The sequence below is a fragment of the Simochromis diagramma genome, unplaced genomic scaffold (genome assembly GCF_900408965.1).
Source record: "Simochromis diagramma unplaced genomic scaffold, fSimDia1.1 OVJJ01000321.1, whole genome shotgun sequence".
Taxonomy (NCBI): Eukaryota; Metazoa; Chordata; class Actinopteri; order Cichliformes; family Cichlidae; genus Simochromis; species Simochromis diagramma.
In genome coordinates, this window is record NW_024386772.1 from 15,829,112 (window position 1) to 15,849,296 (window position 20,185).

Consider the following 20,185-nt stretch of genomic DNA (forward strand, 5'->3'; position numbering starts at 1 on the left):
AGAAAGCCCGCTGCGTTTGAGATGGTCCAGAGTAGAGGGGGGCGTAACCAGGAGAAGCAGTGGACGGCTCCTTGCGAGCATATAAACAACAGTTAAATACTCAACAAGCTTGAATCCGCCACTGTGAGGTGCCGTGTAAACCAAATACCTGCCAACTCAACCAGCATCGAAGGTCCTTCTGAGCGCAAGAGGATCGATCTGATCAAGCTGTTAGTGTCTCGTAGCCTCAGATCCTCCATTACAGCCTGTGTCGGCTACAGCTCTAAGCGCGAAATGGTCACGTGGCAACCTCATGGAAATCTCAGGTCTCCACGGTAGCACCAGGCTAGGCTCTGTGATCCGTGGCGCCCCCGTGAACCTCACTGGCCTCAGTCACGGACAACCGGGTCGTCTGGTTCTCTGGACACCCGCGGTGGTACAGTGAGGCCCATCAGGCCTCCGTGGGCCCTGCAAGGGGGGCAGGGAGATCAAACAGCCTGACACCTCGTCAGCATGGTTTTAAGATCCTCCTGCGTGGCTGAGGAGGGAATGATAGACGTGTAACTCTCACACGGAAATTATGTCTCACACATCCTTGCAGGTTAACCCTGGTCTGTCTTCCGAACAGGTCCAAACAGCTGGAGAATCGAGCCAATCAGATTTTCCCTTTTTTACACCTTGTTGTGGGTTGATTTTTTTTTTCCCACCATATGAGATCAAATGTCTCCTTTATTCATTAACCAAGGTTTTATGATTTCAAACCTCTCTACTACAAACTTTTAGTTAAGATCTAACGACCACACATCTTTTTATTCATATGATTCGAAATGTCCGTATTCTCACCTTTGAACAAGCGGAAAGACAAATAAGAAATCCAGGCCGGCCTCTGCCTTGCATTGTCCGTTCAGTTCAAGCGCTCGAGGTATCCACCGCAGCTCAAGTCCATAATGTGTCTTTCCCCTCTGTTTCACACGCTTGTGAGTCTCTGCGCTGACAGCTCGACCTATTCTATGTTCTTCACGCTCGAAGCAGGAAGACTCCTGTCAAAGTAGAGCAGCTGTTAAAATCCATCCCCGTTGGTCTCCGAGCTCCTCGCTGAGATTTTCCCCTACTGAACTTTTAAAAGGTTGTGCAGTGCTGGGTGCACACCCCTCTGAGTAAGAAACTACAGTGAAAATGACATCCCAACAACATCCGCAGAAGTTGGTTTTTTTTAGAATAGTCAAGTAAAAACAAATATAGTGCTAACATGTTGAAGCTTCTGACTGCCTCCAACAGTGTCTAATTAGGGTATCAATCAATTATCAACTCAACACATAACACCAATTTTAAGGATATAATACTATATATTAACCACAACCACTAACTCGAACTCAGTGTGTTTCACTGTCGTGCCTGTGCGTGAAAGTTCCTCGCTCTGCAGTCAGAGGCCATGCTTGGTTGGTTCGCAGAGTGCCGTGGAGGTGGTTTTATAGCCTTCCGTTAACACAGAAAGATCGCTAATCATACGTAAACCAATACAGAACATAAATGCGTGAAACGTTACTTACAATACTCACAGCGAAAATTATCTTCTGGCTCGTCCCTTCAGGGCCCCTCCGCATCCCTGCTGCATGCCCCCCTTACACTACATCAATGGATCTCTGGGTCTCTTCCGTTTTCCTCTTCCTGGCAGCTTCATCTCTTCACACATTCACTGTCCCTCCTGCCACAGCGGCCAACTATTCTCAGCCTCCACTCATCTAACTTTGTCGCCAAACCGCGAGTGTCCTGTTTGATGTACTCATTCCTAATCCTGTCATTATCGTCACTCCCCATCAAAAGCTTAACATCTTCAGCTCAGCTCCTGTCTTTTTGTCAGTACAACTTTTCTCGAAAACCTGTACATATAGCAAGGTCTCACTACCATCTTGTAAAACCTTCCCTTTCAGTCTGCTGCCACCCTTCTGTAACAAAATCATCCCTGACACCCGTTCTTACCAAGAGTCCTTTCATGCTCTTTAACCCACACAACAGAAAAAGAACTGTAAACAACCTGGAATATGGCAATATGATATTGATGTGATTCATTTAATGAATTTGTTCGTAAGTTTTTATCTCATAAGGGCATTCGTTAGCAAAGACTCAGAAATAAATAATATCAACCTAAAAGGTGTATGTACTGAAACTAAAGCAAAGAAAGCCAAACCATAGGGAATTATTTTCTATGAGACCCATCACAACAGCCACCAGAGAATACTATACATAAAAAAATAGAGGTAATCATATAAATTCATTAGTTAAAAAAGAGAATAGATGCATTTTTATGTGAAATGCAATCATATTTCTCATCTCTGGGTGTAAACAGTTGCACTGTATATTATTCACTATCAGGATCCGGAGCTCTGCCTTTGTCTAATGGGACAGTTACTTGCTACTGGGGCCCGTGCGTAAATGCGCTATCTGCTTGTGCTTTCGGGTTTTTTGTTTGTTTTGTCCTCTTTGTTGCACAGTTGCAATTATTCAACATGAACATGCTAACAAAAAATTTCCTCCAATCTCTAACATCGTACTAAATCAGTCCAGTAAGTGAAACTGCGCACTGCTCAGCATAAAGACAGCGCAGATCAGCTGATTCTGCCCGTTTCATGACGATCTGAGCCAGGGGGCGATTTTAGGCCCCATTTTGGGGCTGAAGCACCCCCAAAGATTTCTTACTTTTTGACAATTTGCTTTTTTGTGACACACACTAAAAATATAAAAAGCATACAGTACGTAACTTTTCAAACAACAAAAGTATAGCTACCCCCCCCCCCCCCCACCACCCCCCAAAAAAAAATGGTTTGTTCCAGCTCGCTCTCCCCTACTGTGAGACGCAGCGGATGCGGAGGGTAAGTGGCCTGGCTGAAAACAGGACATGTTAGCTGCATTTAACCTGCGTTACCTTTATAAGAGTTGGGTAGGAGTCAGACCATGTTTCCTTTAGCTGAAAAACATTAACACCAGATGTAACCGGCAGTGTGAAAACTTGTTCCGACGATGTTTGCTACCCCTTACAATCCGTCCTGCTCTGTAGTAAAATCAGCGACATTTGAACCGTCCTGTTGCTCCCATTGAAATGTAAAAAACAGCCTATTTAAAATCTAAAACTTAAAATTGTCCGTAGCCCTGCTGTTGTTACAACTGTTCCTGTTGAAATGGATACTAACTAGCTAGTAACTGACTGAACCATTAAACATATAACTCCTGGTGTGTGTTGTGCGCGCGTGTGGTTAGTTGGGGTACAGAGAGACACAGGTTCATAATGGATATAAGGAAGTTTTTTTCAAAAAAGGGAGCAACACTTCAGGTAAAGTGTACCTGTGGTACAATGATCCGTCAATAAAGGATAATGTTGGATCAGTGTTTCATAGTTTTACTTTTATTAGATGTGCTGTGGTTTGGTATTTGCCTTTTAGTTGAAAGTAAAACGGAAAGAGGACTTTTGTTTGTGATCTATAAGATTTTTTTTCCATATTAATTAATTTTTTCATCTAATTGAATACATCTATTTGTGTTAGATAGTGTCAGTCCAAAGAGGGAAAGAGGAAAGAGGGGAACATGAGAAGTACAAGGTCAGGAAGAAACCAGGTAGAAAACAGACAGGGAACAGTGACAGGCAAAACAGAAACTGGAAACTGACAAAGAAAAAAAAAGTTTTACGCACACAATCAGGAAGTTGTGTCCCCTAATTAAAGCTGCTATACAAAATGCTAACAAACTGGGTGTGAAACATTTTGACCCTCTTAGACAACATTCGCAACATAATATCATTGATTAGAGAGGATTAAAATTAATGATATTTTATGTGGTTCAGGCCACAACTCTACGAAACCTCAGCCAGTAATAGGTGGGCCAACTTTTGGACCGTCCAGTTGTCTGTATGACTGCCGCAGTACTTACATCAAATTTGCACACTAATCGAAAGTGCCAACAGCCCGGTGGAGTGAGGAGCTGTAAGAGAGAAGCAGATGCTCTGTTATATTCAAAAATGTTTTAAGCTTGTTCAAAGATTCGTACTAGCAGCTTTAAATGTTTTCCAAAAGCAACATACACTTATCAGGTTTTCTCAAACGTTTTACAGTGTGTACCACCTGAAAAATGTCAAGCTCTCCCAAGACCACTAAGAAAGCATGAAACTCATAAATCTTACAACACAAAATAGTATTATTAAATTAGTCAAATGAAGTATCTGCAGATTTTTCAAACATTGTATCATTCTACCACAGGCAAAGTTGCCTCCATTTATATTTGTTTTTAAGAATATTTTGTAATAATTTATTGTAATAATTATCTTTTTTTGGGAGTGTTTTTTTTTTATGTACTGGTATTATATTATACATACACAATTAAAGTGAATCTCTGTCCAAAAATGCACTCAGTTTACTTTTACTCACTATGAGCATCGATTCATTATTCTCCCCAGTAATAAGGTTAGGAATATGTTTTTTCTATCTCAACCATTCAGCTTTTGCAGCATTAAATAAACTTTACAGATGTGAATGGTTTTGTTACAGACTTTTGCAAAATTTGGGGATTAAATTTGTTGTGAAAATGTAACGTAACAAAAACAGTGATGTTGTGTTTTGGTGACGAGGATCCAGGCACAGAGAGACTTTTGATGAATTAAGAATCTTATAGAGTAATAAAGAAATTTGCAGACGTGCACCAAGATGGTAGAAATTAGGTGACTGATAACAGAGACGAAGACAACAGATGAACGAGGACAGGGAGGAACAGGGGTTTAAGCACCAAGAGACAGTCATAGAGAACTTGGGACAACTGGAGACATTAAGGATGCAGGGACTGACAGAGACAGGGAAGACGGTAAAGTTTTTTGCCTGGCTGGGCAGCTCTCTGGGTGCTCAGCACCCCCAAAGCTTCTGATCCTAGAATCGCCCCTGATCTGAGCAGTGTGTCGTTGAGCATCAGTGAGTGGGCGTCAGCTCTAAACACTCATCGTGAACACTGAAGAAGAGTTCACGACAGAGACATGGTGGGCACCTCGCGCACAGCTTTGAGCCACTCATCCAATGTGCCAGTTACGCGCTCGTTCGCTCCCTCTCAGTAAAGTAAATAACACTCACATAGAAGCAACTACTACAACCACGAGGTACACAAAGCACCCTTTTTCGGTGTTAGATCTTGGTACAGTGGCAACGATTTTCTCACAGACTGCTCTCGTTAACACGCTGCATAAAGTACGTATTTATATCTTTCCCAAATCCATATGAGCTCCTACCATTCGTTCTACCACTTTTCTTAACCCAAATGAGGTTTCTGTGAAGGAAGGGAGTTAAGGAAAGGAGGCAAGAGGAACCCCGACGGCGTGGATGCAGGTAGAAGCTCATTAGTGTTTGAGTGGACTGCAGGTGTGCAGGGTACGCTGACGAGGCTAATTGGGTTGAAGCTTAAAACGCTCCTCGTTGTCAGCCTAGAGCGCTGTCTCGTGGGTCAGACAGGAGCGCTCGCGGTCCGAAGCTGTTTGCCTCGTTTTTTTGTTTTTCTTTATGGAGCCTTTACAATTTTTGGGTTGACCGCCTCGTTGGGCTCTTCTGTCGGGACTCTGCGTTCAGTCATCTTTAGTTTTCCCGCCGCCACCACTTCATAGCTTCTTCCAGGGGCTCCGCGTTCGTGGAGCCACAGCCCACTCACAGCGCGCACCAGGAGCAAAAGAACGGGAGCACGTGAACACCGTTGGCGTGAATCTGCCACCCCGGACTCTCTGAGGTCGTAGATCAAGGCAGACATGTTTGCTATTGGAGCTCCTGTTAAACAGCACGACCTCCGCCTTGGAGGGGGGGCGGCGACGACTGAAGAGCCGCAGCGGCCTCGGAGGATGAGTACAGGATCCACGCTGGGCCTCGCGGACTGCGGCACACAAACACATGGTAACTAATCTGTGCTGCGGAGCTTAACACGTTTAAATCTAACATCGGTCTACTTATACAAACACACTGTTCTCCACAGATGACTGAAGAGGATAGTCTAACAACACAAACCTCCTCATTTACGCTCCTGTGGCCTCTCCTCATGGCGTAATCCGAATGGAGGAGGCGTGGATTGCCAATTAGTGCCATTATGAAAGGTCCTGTATTCCCTATTATTTTGATTAAAAAAAGTACACCTTCAAAGATTACAATATACTTCAACTCTTTTTTTTTTTTTTTTTTTAAATTAAAACGTGCTTTGTATTTTAGGAAGTAAGTTTGTCCAGCTCTCCACTCCAGCCTGCCGGATCCCCTTCACATCTAGGCAGACCGCAGAGGAACGCTTGCGTTTGACCTGAAGCTGATGACAGGTGAGTTGACTTCCCATCACTGACCTTCTTGGCCTTGATTTTATGCTCACCGCCTGCTCCTGTGAAGACGACTGGCAGCACGAGCGTGGGGTTAATGTGTTTTCCAATCGGTGAGACCATCAGCATCGAGGCCTCATCAGAGTTGGACATCAACCGTGGGACTCCGGGTGTTCATGAGCAGCTGGTGGCCACTCTTCAACCCAGACGTGAACACTCAACCCAGATACAGTTTTCATTGAAAATGGGTAAGCACACAAAGGCCTGGATTGGATCTACGTTAGAGTGGATTTTAAGCCTGAGTGGGAGTTGGCAAAGTAATGAGGGGCTTAAGTGATGAGCCATTTAGGGAGTGTAACTGTTGATGATGAAGATGGTGTAAGGCTGCTCAGAATGGTTTGAGTGTATGCAGACTTGAGGTTTATTAAAGTTTCTAACAGTCAATGCAAGTTAAGTGTATTTATCTGATGCCTCATTACCCTAAAATCTTGTGTAGGTGCTTGAGTTGACTCAAGGCTTCCAGGGTCGAGGGCCTCTCTCCTACCCAGGGCAACAAGACGAAAAGCTCCACTTGGTGATCGATGCCTTAGGTTCCACAATGCCGAAAACGGGGAGGTGAGAATGTATTGTGGCAGTAAGTTGTATCCTTGCAGATGTGCGTTCTTTACTTCCTGACAAATTCTCTTGTTTAGGTCTAACATCACATGCCATCTGACTGCTGTCCCAGTGAATGATGCAGAATCCACAAATAAAGCATGCACCTTCATAAATGAAAGGTGTGTCTGAAAGTGTCCCAACACAATGATTGAAAGTCAATGCATGTGGGACTGACTAAAACGTGCCAAATGATTCTCTTCAGATGGCGGTCAGCTGATGGGACGACTACCTCTGTGGGCAGTGTCAAAGCCAGAATGAAAGTCGTCCAGCCCCGCAGTAAGCCCAATCAGCCAAGGAAGATTTGTCCCGTGTGGTTTGGGAACCAGTGGAACCTGAACCGCTGAGGAAAAGTGGACTGAGGACTAATCAGGGTAAGTTTTCCACGTGTCCATTGTAGCTGCTGCTTTAGTTTTTGTTGTGCATGCTGGTCACCACTAGATGTCACATTAACCAGTTTTTGCTCGCGAAAGTCGTGATGGTGTCCATTTTTTTGGGAAGTGTGGGAACATAGAAGCTAAACTAGGACCAGTGAAGGTCCTGCACTCACAGAAGAGCAGGCCTGTACCTGTGGAGAAACGGCCGGTGGGTCTCAATAAAATCGGCGGACCTGTGTATGGCAGCCAGTGGAGAAGTGGAATACACAAACTTGGTAACCAGAAGGGCAACAGTAATTACTAATTTGTTAGTCTGGTTTTGTTATAAGTGAAGCTTCTAAAATAATAGAATTTGGAGAAAGGACTGCTTCCTGACTTGTCTGCACCGACCTTGATGAGACGGATGGCAAAAGTGAATGACTGGAAAGGTAAACTAAGGTCTGTGTCAAGTCTTTGAAAATTTGAACAGTGATAATGTGGGGTTCTCTTTTCCTCCAATACAGATGGGGAAAGATGCTCCTGAGTTTAAGTGAACGTTGAAGAATCCTCTCTGGACAACAGCACAACTGCAAGCTCCCCAATGTCAACACCACCTCAGAGTTTGAAGTGAGGAGGAGCCATGCTGGTCCTAATGCAACTGCAGCAGTCTGACCCTAAGAAATAAACTTAACAACATTGTACTCTGATCGGACTACTGTTCTGTCACAGTTACACAATCTTGCAAATGGACTGCAACAAGGCAACATTTCTTTGGAAACACGGGGTCACGGGTCAAGATGGAGACTTTTGGAAGGAGATACATGATGTAGAGTAGCAGGCAACATGGGAAACCGTTAAGTATGGGGAGACTGCTGCACTTAACATGTTGCTGGTTCTAACTCCTATAGCGTGGGAAGAAACTGACAGTGCATTTGCATTTTGATACTGGACTAGTCTTCTAACATGAGGTTGCGAGATGGTGCTGGTCGTGTCTCGAATGAGGGTTGTATATGGAAGGAGATCCAGTTTTGAGTCTGACTTGCAGCTCATCAATAAGACCAACAATGCACAGGTGGAGGCGGAAGGAAAGATTGAATATGGAGCTGTACAGGCAGGAGGAAGACAACACAAGTTCTGGATGTAGTGAAGGACGGAGAAAATGGCACACGTACTCATGAGATTTTTATGATGATTGTGTATTATATACTGCTTTGGGGGGATCAAAGGACTTAAAAATTTAGATCTGATTTGAAATATCTGGAGCTGAACGGCAGAAGGCTGTTGGTTGCCGATGACAATAAAGGACTCGTGCAGGGGCAGACCATGAAAAAAAAATACAAACCAACCGTTGGGAGGTCACCAGGCAGACAAAAAGGAAAGTAGTGCGTAAAGAGCAAATAGGTGAAAGAAGCAAGACAGATCGGTAAGAACACCACAGCGCACCGACGGGCGACATGGCATGGGGCCCAACGTCTAGCACGGTCAGGGACACAAGAAAAAAGGGACAGGGCGGAACATAGCAAGACAGGTACTATCAGGTGCTCGAATCATAGCAGTAAAACTGTAGCACAGTCTCGGGAGACGGGCGGTTGGTGAGAGCCGGAAGGCCAGCGCGGCAAGGTCAAGCGAGAGGTGCGTGCCCGGGGGAATGGACGTTCGCGTGGGACAGGAAACGGGTTAGTCGGGCTAAGCGGAGCAAGACTAGGCAGGGTGAAGGGGGGTTATAGATGGTGCCGCGATGGAAGTGTGGTTCATGCAAGGAGCCACAAGGGTAGCAGCGGCGTGGGCGCCCAAGGCGTTGGTGGCAATGAATATGGTTGGCGGGGTGCGGAACCAAGAGATCTGCAGGAGATGTGCGATGGGAGGAGTAGTAACACATAGGTACAGACACATAGACAATAACACCAGGAGGGGACAAGCAAGGTGCACGGGTCACAAGGTGCAAACAGGATGGGGGATGATAAGTTCAGACACAAACATATATATGCAAGGTGAAGGGACAATACAGTCGCGCTTATACTTATATATTACTAGCTATCAGAAAAACCCGACTGGAAGAAAGCTCCGGGGGGATACTCGGTCAGCAAACAAGGCTAGAGTCTCAGTATCGCAATGCCACAAGGGGCACACCACGGGCGGCGGTTAACATCGACAACAGGTGGGCATGGTGAGGGGTGCTTGCGGCAGACGGGAGGGACAGGCACATAGAAGCTTGAAACAGGCAGAGAGTAACGGCGCGGAGAGGACTACTACATAGAACAGCGCGCGGGGTAGGACAGACGGGTAGGCGCATCGAGGGAACGGGGGGCGGGGGTGGTAGGCAACGCTGCGAGACATACAGGCTGACAGGGTGAGGGCTACCAGGGGCAATATCCAGCCTCATGGGCAGGGGGAGGCGAGGAGCTAACGGGTGAAGGGCCCTTACATACGGGAATGCATATGACAGGAGAGCGTTTAAATCTTGTAATAGCTCATATCGGGGCACGACGGAGGCCGGGCGTTGTGTGTGTGTGTGTGGGGTGTGGGTGTGGTGTGATGCAGCACACGGAAGGCGGGGGGCGGGGGGGGGGGGGGGGGAGGGGAAGAGGAAAAGGGGAGAAAAGAAAAATGTGATGTTCGGGAGAAGGAAGGGAGGGGGAGAAGGGGGGGGAGGGAGGAGGGGAGGGGGGGGGGAGGGAGGGAGAGGGTGTTTGTTGTGTACGTGAGATGAGAGCAATTGGCATTGTATCATATAAATGAGGTGAATAGAATTTAAATGTATTAAACGAGCTCATTCAGGGCCTGTCTGGCTCTTTTCATATGTTTGATTAGAACTAGCATAGATGCTGAGAATAAGAGACCTCTGCTGTAGTTCGCTGTTTCCTGCCGTCTGTAGAAAAGATAACAGTTAGAGCTCATTATCTTGTGTCAAGAGAGGAGAGCATGCACTTCAGCATAGCCTCTTATTGGCTGACCTGAGACGAGTATGTTAGTGCAGGGTTTTTATTTTGTAGGAATAAACGGCAGTTAAGCGCAAAAGATATAATCATAATTTGATTAGATAGCTCGCATAGAAATAGAGAATACATCTAGGGCCGGGCATTGTTGGGGGCACCATCCGGGCCTGGATTTTAAAGTGTCTTGAGTGAGGGTATCAAGATCACCAGAAGCCCCATCCTAGGCTGGGCTTTATGTTGACATCGCCTGATCTAGCAGCGACTGTAAAGGCTTTACAGGCTTGGAGATGCATTCATGAGGAAAAAAAAAAAAAAAGAATGTTGTAAAGCTTATAGTTAGAAGAGGGCGTAACCGGTAACATTATGTTGGGCATATGCAGATGGGGGCCGTGCAGGTGTGCAGCGACTGAGGTCTGAGAACTTTGATGATTTTTCCGCAGTAGGTTTGAATAGAGGCAAACACCGGATAAAGAACCAAACTGCTCCTCCCGTATGTGTCATGGTGCAAGTTGTAAGGGGCGGGTGGTATTTAAAAGAATAATTTAGATTTCACTCCACGCAAAGATACCATCGCTGTGAGTGTTAATATTTGCTTTGTGGCAGTATGGGTTATTGAATATGTGTTTATTTATATAATATTTATTTTCTGTGGATTTATTTTTGGAGGCGTGTATTTGTTGTATGACCTTTGACTTTGATGGTCAGGTGTGTCTCACGAGTTGTGTCAGATGTTTTAGTGGAGTTTTATTTTTTTTTTTGGATTTATTGTTGTTACTCGATCGGAGTAGCAGGCACTTTATTGCGAGGCAGGCTTAATATAGGCCGATCCAAAACAAGAAAAAAAAAAAAAACAAAAAAAAAAAAAAAAAAAAAAAAAAAAAAAAAAAAAAAAAAAAAAAAAGAAAAAAAAAAAAAAAAAAAAAAAAAAGAAAAAAAAAAAAAAAAAAAAAAAAAAAAAAAAAAAAAAAAAAAAAAAAAAAAAAAAAAAAAAAAAAAAAAAAAAAAAAAAAAAAAAAAAAAAAAAAAAAAAAAAAAAAAAAAAAAAAAAAAAAAAAAAAAAACAAAAAAAAAAAAAAAAAAAGAAAAAAAAAAAAAAAAAAAAAAAAAAAAAAAAAAAAAAAAAAAAAAAAAAAAAAAAAAAAAAAAAAAAAAAAAAAAAAAAAGGAAAAAAAAGACACAGGTTGTTTCAGGCAGGAGCATGGGTGGCATGGTTGTTTCTGCAGTGAGTCAGGGCTTAGTCTTTCTCTCGGGGCGCTTGAGAGGTGTGGGCGTGCTAGAAGCCCAGTGAAAATGAAAGTTTGCTGTGGGAAAGACTACGATTTATCTTTTGCTTTTGAACGATGTAGTGAGCTCCCTACTTTTACTTTTGTTTCATGTGCTACTGGTATACTTTAGTTGTTTGTAATTCATGTTCACTGCCTTCAGAACTGTATTGTTAATATATGTAACTAAAAATTATGTAAAATTGCGCACTGTCAATGCGGGTCTCGGCCTAGAGGCTTAATTTTGTTGTTGATGAGGAAATGTCACAATTCGGTGCTTGGCAATTTATTTTCTTTATATATGTTAAAGTGTTATTCGAGTTTTTAGTACATCCGATTTGTTAATTGTGTTGCACCTCAGTCCCTAGAGGGCCCGCTGACGAGGAGGTGTGGCGTGCGAGAAGCGCGCATGTGATAGATGAAGTTGCCTGTTACGAGATTATATTTTTACTTGGGATCGTCGGCGTAAGACGCCACGGCGCTGAGGAGCGTTATAATGAAGAATAAATCCGCCCCAGCTGGCCAAAAAGTGAGAGTTGACTCCTCTGGTCATATCAGCCAGGCACACGCAGAGAGAACACGCGGGGGATTTTCGGAGTTCAGCGGGCCAGACCGGCTACACAGTGTTAAAGGTGGATTAATATCACACTAGACAGAGAAGCACTGTCAATGTCCTTAAAAGTGTTTTAAAAGTGTTAACTTCTGTTAAAGTGTTAACTGTCTGACTTGCTCTTTGGGTTCAAACAGGCAACAGGTGGTCATTGCTTTCTTTGTGTCATGCACCACATTTCTTAAAGATAATATTATGACTCAGTGAGCGCTGCTTGGCTGGCGAGGCAGACATAAATTATCATGCAATACCCTGCTGACACGATCTCCCGAAGTGCTGAATCTTCAATACAGCCTCTTCGCACTCCTAGGCAAGTCGTACTATGTCCGATATTGAAACTTGGACATGAAAATGGTCTTTTCCGTGCCAGCTAAGGCTAGAGAACGCCTAAATTCATAGATGGTGTTGCATCTTTTAAAGGCCTCATCCAAATATGTTGGATATCAAAACTTCCTCTTGCACGACTAGGCAGGGAGCTTGTTTCTGCTGGTTCATTACAAAGTAGAAAAGCAAAACCATAAAATGGCCAGATATCGACTGCTCCTCAAGCTACCACAACCAACAGCAGCGAGACTTAGACACAGTACGTTCTCTCATTTCGCATTTTGGATCTCATTTTTGCTTTACTTTCACTCAGCATGACTTGTAGCGGCGTCGTCTCTAATGCAGCATTTTTTTATATTTAAAGATACCGGAGTGGGGGGTTTGTAACACATGAGTGGATTACACTGCACTTAGTCCGCCTTCTGCTTAACATTACAAACTACTCATTCACCATGAAACTGATCTATTAGTCTGCATATTATCATGTTTTGGACAAACGAATCAGTTTTAACCGTTTCTGACACGGGGAGAGGTGCGTATTCATAGAAACCTGTTGTTGTCGTGTCGCACGCACGGCTTGAGATACTGGACCGTTTCGGAGGCCGAACAACGGGCATGGAGCGTACATAAAAAAATTCTGGTTTAAGAACAGTGGTAGATGGAAGAAATAAGGAAATAAAAGGATGTTTGTCAATGGGCTATAGGGAAAATATAGACTTCACTCATTTGTTAGAAGAATTATATTAGTTTGCTCTGTTTATTATCCTCTGTAAACTGAGTGTTGAGCGGATCCTTTCCCTGTTATATTAATCTGAGGCTGACAGAGGCTTCAAGCCATACAATGATATACAGTATAGGCAAGGTGATAGGGTGGATTTCTCGTGAAGCTGCCAAGGCGCAAAAGTCCCTGCACATGTACGTGCATCAGCGCATTGGTTCAAGTGTTTCACTCAGTTGATTTTAGGGCATTTAACCATGAATCATTTGTCTTGTGCTTCATCTCCACGCAGGTGCGTGCTCGGGAACACCACCATCCTGGCCGAGTTCGCCGGGGAAGAGGAAGTGAACCGCTTCTTTGCACAGGGCCAGTCACTCGGAGGAACAACCAGCTGGCAGGCCACTCCAGGCACCAATCAGACAAGGATGGGCGGGACCGGGTCTGGAGCGTCTCACCCCATCGGGCACTCGCCCCACTGGAACAACAACAACAACGGCGCCGGCAGCAACAGTAGCAGCGGCGGCCTGGGAGCAGGCGGAACAAAACAGGCGGAGAGCTGCTGTGGGGTGGTGTTCAGCAGTATTCCAGCCTGTGGGGACCCCCGAGTGGAGAGGAGGGACGGGTCATGGGGAGCCCCACCCCAATCAATACACTGCTGCCTGGGGACCTGCTGAGCGGGGAGTCCATGTAGGATAGAAGAGTCTAGGCTTACAAAAACAAACACAAACAGGAGCAAAAACCTTGCAAATCAATGTGGAGATAATCAGCGTGGATGTAAAGGTGGAAAGGAGAGACGGAGGAGGACAGGAAACACCTTGCTGCTCGCCCTCGTCAGCCTCGTCTCCTCCTTCTGAGTTTTTACTGACATTTTTAGTTGCAGTTCTGTTGTGAATCCCAATAACGGATATTTTGATCAGTGTTCAGCTTTTACTTCACAGGAACGAGAACTTTATTTTATTTTTTCAGAAATGAACTTTTGAGAACTTTGCCGCGAGACGTACTTTTAGTCAAACTGACACAGTGACGAGCTGCCATCTTTAAACTAATCCCTCACTGCCTTTTTGAGGCAATCATACTGCACCTCAGAGATCCATGGAAAAAAAAAAAAAGGCGTCATTCCCAAAGTTAAAAAAAACCCTTCAATCAGAGTGGTTGTTGAACTTTCAGCTGGTCCAGACTCAACATTTGTTTCTCTCAGCACTAATAATTAGCCTTAAACTATTTCCTGCCCTGCTATCCTCACTCACTCTGTACTTGGTGAAGAAGCATACGGACACCTGCACACCCTTATTTCTGAGCCAGTGAAACCTGAGTGGAGAGTACATGCTGCTGCGGCTTAACAACCGCTTAAGCAACCACAGCTCGCGACTTCAGTGCATTGTTTTGTTTAGTTTTTTGTTTGTTTAAAAGCAGATTGAGTTCCCCTCACAGCGCTCAAAGGGAATGATGCAACTCTGTTCGCCTTGTTCAAGCCATTTATTTTTGTAGTTTTATTTTTAATTTCTCTTCTTGAACCATTGCAAACAAAGCTAAGAAATGATATTATTCAAAATGTGTCTGTCAATCTTATGTGGTGGTGTCGAGGGATGGGGTGGGTGGGGTCGTCGCATGTACAGTTAAGATGGGCGACAACGATGAACCACTGCTATTACTATGGAACTGTAAAGACGAAACACTTCGATGCACCTCAACTCACTTGCGGGGAGACACCTCGCAGTTTGGTCTCATTCTCTCAGACCCACTCACTGATGCTGTGGAGGAGGAGAAAAAAAAACTTAAGTCGTTCCCTCCTTCTGCCTCGCCCCCTCTACCGTGCGCACCCACTCCGCCTGCAAAGCAACCATTTCAAGCGACGTGCAATATTATAGCCACAGACTCTCACCGTCCAAGCACCCCTTCTCGCGGGATTAATAGAGGAGACTGTAACGAATGAACTGCAAACACTTATCTGTCTGCCCGCCAACTTCACCACCCACCCATCCACCCGCCTGTACCGGCCCTCATCTCCTCATTGCAAAACAAAAAACAAACAAAAAAACCCTGCCACTACAGCTTCCCTTTGTCTCCCCCAGCAGGGTGTCAGGAGAGTAGCACGCTGGCCTTCTGTCTAAAACACAAGGATGCACACACCACCCGACTCTCCACGATTATGCTTGTGACTTGATTTTTGGGGAGAGACAGGACGGGCCAGGTGCTGCGCTGTGCGTGTGGTTGTGTGTTGTGTGTGTGTTGTGTGCGCGTGCGTGCATTGAAGGGGGAGATGGCCGGTCAAACACAAACCAGAAGACAGATGACTCACCTTCCTCCATTTTACCCACATTTGCATTTTCAAGAAAATGTCTGAATCAACGATTTGTGTGAGTTGGTGGTCTTATCACAGCACATAGCAAGAGCACGGCTACTCCTCATACCCTCAATGCCAACGAACAGAAGAAAGGAGAAGCATCACTGGCAAATAAAAATTGAAAAAGACAAGAAAAGCAATCTGCTTAGTGGCTTCTCTGTATACTTATTTTTGAACTTGACGTGGATGTGAATTTATTTTTATTTTTTCCCCAATTTTTTTTTTTTTTTGAGTCCTCTTCCCTCGAGTCAGCGGGACCAGAAAGGATGTCAAACAGTAGCAAATTGAAGGGAAACACAAAGAAGAACTAAGGTCAAGCGATGATGGGTGGTGGCAGGAAAAGACCTCAGAGAACTCCACCCCTCTGCTATCAAAGTAGATATCACTGTTACATTGCAACTTTTGAAATCTTTATCCTTGGTGTCTGGAAACACTCGACGTGTTCATGTTCTACTGGGTTCAGCAGGGAGGATCGCCCCCACCCCCACCCCCGCTTTTGGGTTGTTTTTGTTGTTGGAGGTCCTGCCAACCTGTGTGATAGTGTGGCCACTGAGTGCCTGCCTGCTGCAGAGTGCAGTGCTGCAGCAGCCCTCGCCCCCTCCCTCCATCTCCCACGCTCGCTCGCTGCCTCCCTGCGGACCCTTACAGACTAGCTTCCCTCCTCTTCCTTCTCCTTTTCCTCCCAAGAGCAGCTCCTTCAGAACTGGCCCGCCACCTTGTATTGAATCTACTACTCACTACTACTACTGCTACACCAGAGTCTGTCAGCAACCCTCCACTTCCACTCTCTCCTCCCGTCTCTCTCCTGCAAGGATCACTTTATCCGGAGACGGAGTCGACTGATGTTTTGTTTTATTGTATTTTCCCCTTCTTTTTTTTTTTCTTCTTTTTTTTTTTATTGCAGTTGCTGGTGTGCATTTTAATTTTGTTTTGTTGTGAGAAGTTTGCTGATATTGTTGCTGTTATCATGAACGATTGTTATATTTGATGATTTCATGGTTTTTTATGCAGTGTTCATCTTCTTTCCTGTCCCTCCCACCGCCGCTGCCTCCAAGGCAGAACCAGCGTGTAGTTTAGAGGTACGCCTCAGCCGCGTGAATCACTGAGGGAGGGGGTTCAGGATGAACAGGAGGGGGGAGGGGGTGTAGTTTAAGGTTCTCCAGGATGACAAGCCAACTTCTTCTGTGCATCCTGGGGTGACAGAGCGTCCACTGCGCTGTGTCGTAACACACCCATCGTTTTTAGTGTTGATGGGCCTCGCTCACGCTGGTGCTTTAACTCTGGGAGCACCCAGTTGTCACTTAGAACCACCTCAACTTGATGACAGCCTTCCATTTCTATGCAAAGACAAGGAGGTGTTCGCTCACAGCCATCCCCTACAGCCGCCAATTTTCCACTTAACCCTTTCAACCTTTATTACCGGGCAGCTTCTCTTGAAACCTCACCTGGATTCAAATGTAGGGGACACTGATGGAGCCTCTCTTCAGAATAGAAAAAAATAAAGGGTGGGGGCGGGGCGTGTAGTGGACAGAGCTGTTAGATGACACTAAATGACCTGCTGGAGGCACCAAGTTGAGTTTTTGTGCCAACAGATTTCTAAAAGTCTACTTCCACTTTTGGCCACATCCTGATTTATCCTTAGCAACAATGAGTGTACGTTATCGCTGTAGGAGCTGTGGGAGGCTTAAGGCCAGATGAGTGGGGCTGGTCACTCACCAGTAGGAGGAGGAAGAGGAGGAGGGAGCGTCCCTGTATGTGTCTGTGCACTGTTTATGGGTCACATCGGGTACATCTCTTTAAAAACCAAAAACATTATCGTTCTCTTTTTTCCTTTATCATCAAGGTTTTTGCAAAAACTAGAAACTACAAAAAAAACCACAGTCTGTTTCAGCTGTGCACTCTGAGGCCGAGACGCCTGATTTGTTTCTCTGCAAGCTGCCGCCTTCTCACCCTCTCTGGGCTCGTTTCTCCGAGCCACGCCTGGGAGAAGCTGTATCCTGGAGGTTCACTCTGGACCTCCAAACCTGAAGGTTGTGCCAGCCAGTATACACGCATATATATGACTATATAGAAAACAGGTCATGTCTGCACATTTGACTTTGGGGGTCCAAGCGGGGATCTGACGTATCAGCAAGAAACAAGAGACGCACCTCAAGTTCGGGTACCAAGTCTTAAAACTCTTTGCGGGGTGGTTTTTGACCCTCTTCCAGAGTCACTTTAGACTCGCATCATTCAACGAAACAATCACTATTGCCTGTGCTGTCTGTTTTTGTGCGATTGTTCCTGAAAAACCTGCATTTTGCTCCACACTGGACTTGAATCAACGGGAGGAGGGGGAAGTTGAACCGAGTGGGAGGGATGGGTGACCAGGACCGAGTCTCAGACGTGCCCTGGGATTTCACCAGCACTGAGAAGCCCCACCCTCTCCCACGCCTTCGTCTGCACTCTTATCTACCTGTCTAGTGTTGGAAATCACATCCTCCCCTCCCCCCTCTGATTTTTTTACGATTTATTATTGTTATTTTAAGTCACACGGACTCAAAGGCAACTGGAGCTCGAGTAAAATCTACTTCTCAGTCGTGGATCAGTCGAGGATCTGGGGGCAAAAAGAGCTGAATTAGCAAATCTCTAAAAACAAAGGTCTGGGTTGAATATGCACATGCTAGCTCATACACAGGATACAACCAAGCGTACATTTGTGGGTGTATTTGTGTCTATGGCTAGATTTCTGTTTTCCACTTAAGCCTAACGCCCCACCCACCCACACCCTTACCCTTACCTCCCCGCCCTCTGCCCTGGCATCAGCTCCTTACCCTCTGTATCCAACATCAATGTTTCCCAGAAGACAAGATCATAAACATATCAGAGTAATACAAAATAATGAAAACAAATACTTGAATCAAAAGAAGCGCCAATAATGTAATGTGAACACTTTTTTTTTTTTTTTGTAGTGTTTTTCTTTTTCTTGTCTCATTCATTCACTTTGGAGTTTTTTTTATTTTATTTTTAAGCATCAGTTCAGAGTGAAAAAAAAAAAAAACAAAGATCGGTTTTAAAAAGAAATTTTTTTTTTTTTTTTTAAAGGCAAATTTACATCAGTCGTATTTGAGTGTTTGCACAAGGCCGCTTGTACTGTACGTTGTGAATGAATGTCTGCGAGGTGAAACGATGCGTGAGAGCTCGTGATTACAGCGGAGGGATCTCTGCCTCACGTTTCTCTTCAGTTCAGTATCATTTTTGTTGTTGTTGTTTTCTTTTTGCTTGTCAAATACTATATTCTGGTGTTAATTGTTACTAGCCTCTAGCGTTGCACTGAGTGTCAGCCTCACCCCTCATCCAGCTATATGAACAACATGATACAAGTACTGAGGGGAGGGGGGAAGAGGTATCTGGGGGGACAGTTCATGTGTAAATGTTTACTCAAGGACTAAAAATAAGTGTGTTTTTAAAAAGAAAATGTAATGTTTATCTACCTTAGTGGCTTTTCATTGTGGAATAATCCAAGAAAGTATGGATAATAATTGAGTATTGCACCATTTTTCAGACTATAAACTTAAAAAAAAAAAAAATCGAAAAAAAAATCATATATGTCTAAAAAAAAAATGCAGCAAAAAAAAAAAAGTATTTTGCAGACCTGTGGCCATAGATTGGGGTAGAAGGACTTCAGCTCTCCCAAATCTGAGCAACGGAGGGTGAAGGACATGACATCAGACCGAGCCTTGGCTTCTAGGGCTCATTCAGAGGTGCCTACCTTTTTATTTTTATTTTATTTTTCGGGGTTTGTTAGCTTTCGTTCGGTTTTCTCTTAGTTCACTCATCTGTTCTTCTGCAAGGCCACTGACAGTTTACAGTTTTTATTCTGGAGTTCAGAAACAAATCAGCAAAACAAAGGAATGAAACCATGTGGGGAAACTTAAAAAAAAAAAAAAAAAAAAAAAAGATTAAAAAAAAAAAAAAAAAAGGACAAATGCTTCCATTTTTAAGAAAAAGTGCAACACTTCACAGAATGAAGATTTTATTGTGCTACTTTCAGAACTCTGGGATTGAACAGTGTTGTCTTGTTATGTTTAACCTTCTTTATTCTGTGTTAATGTTGTTCATGGACTATCTGAAGCCTGTTTTATGTTGATTATATATATTTTTTTCCTTTATATAAAAAACAGAAAAGAAGACAAAAAAAAGACATAATTGCTCACTATCTTGCACACACACGAAAAAGTGGATCTTGTCTCAGGAAGGCCAGGGTTCCAGAGTACCAACTCCACGCCATTTTAATGTACATTTTTATGAGTTTAAAGAAAAAAACAAAACAAAAAAAAACAAAGGATGACTTAAAAGAAACAATTCTAAGCACTGAAAGTTATGGATTTCAGAAGAAGAGAGAATACCTTTTGTTTCTAAATCCGTAGCAGTTACATAATAACCAAATAATGGACTTTAAAATAAAAATGGAGTGCTTTATATATAAATCTATATATTAAAATTGCTTTACATGGAAAAAACAAAAACAAAAATGGTCTGAGTTTGTTTAAGAAAAAAAGAAAAAAGATGGTGAATAACATGCAAAATGCTGTATGTTTGAATCTTTATTGTGTTTTCTTAATGAGGTCCCGTCCTGACTGATTCAGGAAACATTGTGCATTAATCTCTTTCTCTCTCTCTCTCTCTCTGTGTCTCTCTCTCTCT

General features: G+C 44.0%; 1 protein-coding gene and 1 pseudogene across 1 annotated transcript; both read left to right on the top strand.

The window, feature by feature from the left end:
- Nucleotides 1-292: 292 nt before the first annotated feature.
- LOC120739313 lies at nucleotides 293-8,449 on the top strand (annotated as a pseudogene).
- Nucleotides 8,450-13,278: 4,829 nt separating this feature from the next.
- LOC120739320 (trinucleotide repeat-containing gene 6C protein-like) lies at nucleotides 13,279-13,955 on the top strand. The gene is made up of 2 exons (XM_040041060.1): nucleotides 13,279-13,352; nucleotides 13,448-13,955. The coding sequence occupies exons 1-2, from the start codon at nucleotides 13,279-13,281 to the stop codon at nucleotides 13,827-13,829; spliced, it is 456 nt and encodes a 151-aa protein (XP_039896994.1). The 3' UTR covers nucleotides 13,830-13,955.
- Nucleotides 13,956-20,185: the final 6,230 nt, after the last annotated feature.

What these genes read in the sequence shown, in the direction of transcription:
- LOC120739320 (XM_040041060.1), top strand. Translation starts at nt 13,279, where the DNA reads ATGATATACAGTATAGGCAAGGTGATAGGGTGGATTTCTCGTGAAGCT. An exon ending in GCGCAAAAGTCCCTGCACAT is followed by an intron (nt 13,353 to 13,447) that starts GTACGTGCATCA and finishes ATCTCCACGCAG; the next exon opens with GTGCGTGCTCGGGAACACCA.